Source organism: Sinocyclocheilus grahami, unplaced genomic scaffold (genome assembly GCF_001515645.1).
Source record: "Sinocyclocheilus grahami isolate Dianchi unplaced genomic scaffold, SAMN03320097.WGS_v1.1 scaffold710.1, whole genome shotgun sequence".
Lineage (NCBI taxonomy): Eukaryota > Metazoa > Chordata > Actinopteri > Cypriniformes > Cyprinidae > Sinocyclocheilus > Sinocyclocheilus grahami.
Window position 1 is genome coordinate 168,698 of NW_015505889.1, and position 1,852 is coordinate 170,549.

At 40.9% G+C, this 1,852-nt stretch overlaps 1 protein-coding gene across 1 annotated transcript in view; it reads right to left on the bottom strand.

Moving 5' to 3' along the window:
* Positions 1–6: 6 nt before the first annotated feature.
* Positions 7–1,852, bottom strand: part of LOC107560097 (F-box only protein 3-like) — a 5,973-nt gene continuing 4,127 nt past the window's right edge. The window contains exons 4-6 of the mRNA XM_016244147.1: positions 923–1,038; positions 393–583; positions 7–276 (exon numbers count right to left, since the gene is read on the bottom strand). Coding sequence (XP_016099633.1) covers positions 148–276; positions 393–583; positions 923–1,038 — 436 coding nt within the window. The 3' untranslated portion in view covers positions 7–147. The remainder of the gene's footprint in view (positions 277–392; positions 584–922; positions 1,039–1,852) is intronic.

Genomic DNA, 1,852 nt, shown 5'->3' on the forward strand with positions numbered 1-1,852 from the left:
TTCAAGAGGTGACAGGCACAAGAGCGCTGTACAATAAACAATGGATGCCTAAAAGCTTTGTTTGTCCTCCTGCTCTCCTGTTTGTGTGAGTGTGTCTGTGCGTCAGTATCTGTGGGCGGGTGTTGGCCGGGGACATGTAAAACTGCATCAGACATGCCGAGGGCAGCGTCCTCCTGGGTCAGCCATGTTCATGCCACGCATATCTCCCTCCTCGTAGTCATCTGTGTCCGATGAGTTCTCCTCATCATAAGGAGCAGACGCCTCACTGACTGAGCTCTAAATGAGGGAGACAAGCACAGAATGAGGGAGTTCAAATTACAAATGTACACACATTAGCATCCTGGATATTCGTTTTTCTTGGACATTACAGAAAGACATAAATAGCAACTTACCGACCGCACCATTGATTCACGGAATGGTGGGCACACCATGTGGAAGCGTGGGATTGAAACGTCAAACACTTCCTCTTTGTTCTTGAGCCGGTGGAATGTGTAGTGGCCTTCCATGTACTCGGAGGTGGTGGAAAATGTGGTGCAGCTGGCGTATTCGTGAACTTTACCAGGTGTCATCACTGGAAACTCGCCTGCATGTTCATCATACGCAAAAAACAGATGCAGGACATTCTTTAGAAAGTAGAGTAGCTGTAACAGTGAATTACATGGACAGAAAGATACTGTTAGGCTGATGATACATGGGGCAACTTTTTTTAACAATATTGCTTGAACACTTTCACATTGAGAACGGGTAACAAATTTCTATCTGGATATTTTAGATCGGTTGTAGGCCCTGTGTCTCACCTGGTTGCCCGTTGATGGAAACATTGCCCTGTGTATCATCAGACTCAGAATGTCCTATCTTGATAATTCAGTTACCAATGCAGACTGTTCTGATTTACTCTTAGCTTACAGGGATGTGCTCTTACCCACAACACCAGGGCCACGGACCTCCTCCACATTTCCGTTTGCATTTGTGATCTTCCAGTACCGACTGTCTAGCTGGCATGCATTCTCTGGCAGGGCCGACTTTGCCATTTCAATCCTGATGCATAAGATGGTACAGCTTATTGTATCATCAAATGTCAGGTCTTAGTACAGCTGTGTTGCATTATAGCAAGTTACAGCAGAAAGCAGCTCGATCATTTTAGTAAGAACTATGTGTACAAATTAAGCACTGAGAGCTCTACTTTTTGGTAAGACACTGGGAGAATAAACAGAGGAAGCGTGCCACATGTGTGATATGTATCGTCTATGATAATAACGAAATTATTGATTTAACAACGTCACTCGTTTTGCAAAAATCAAACAAAAACTTGCCTTCCACAATGTGATATTTAACGCCAGTAGAATGCCTGGTTTTGTCTTATATTTACACCAAAAGATATAGTTATCACATGACAATATCACATGAGCAACAGTGCTGTTCTCTACCAAATAGAAGCACAATTGCAAAAGTCATAGTGAATTTATAAAGTAGTTAAATAAATACTGAACGTTACAATTTAGACACAATTAAATAACTGAAACAACAGGCATAACTGTTTTGCTTTTCAGAGTAGCGCATATTGGTGCTTCATTACTGAATGAATCCACATAGAATGATCGGTTTAATGAATGATTCAATGACTGAATTAATTAGCCGTTTAAACAAACCATTGAAATTACTTAATGAAACAACTCATTAAGACAGTGACTTGCTGGTAACTGGTAGTTAAATATACAATTAAACACATAGCATTGTTTTTGCTATTGTAAATTTATTTAACCTTTGTGTGTCCCTCCCGTACCTGTAACAAAAGTGTCCCTCGCGGGTCAAAATAACCCGAAGGCTTAAAATTACCCAAATTTTTATTTTA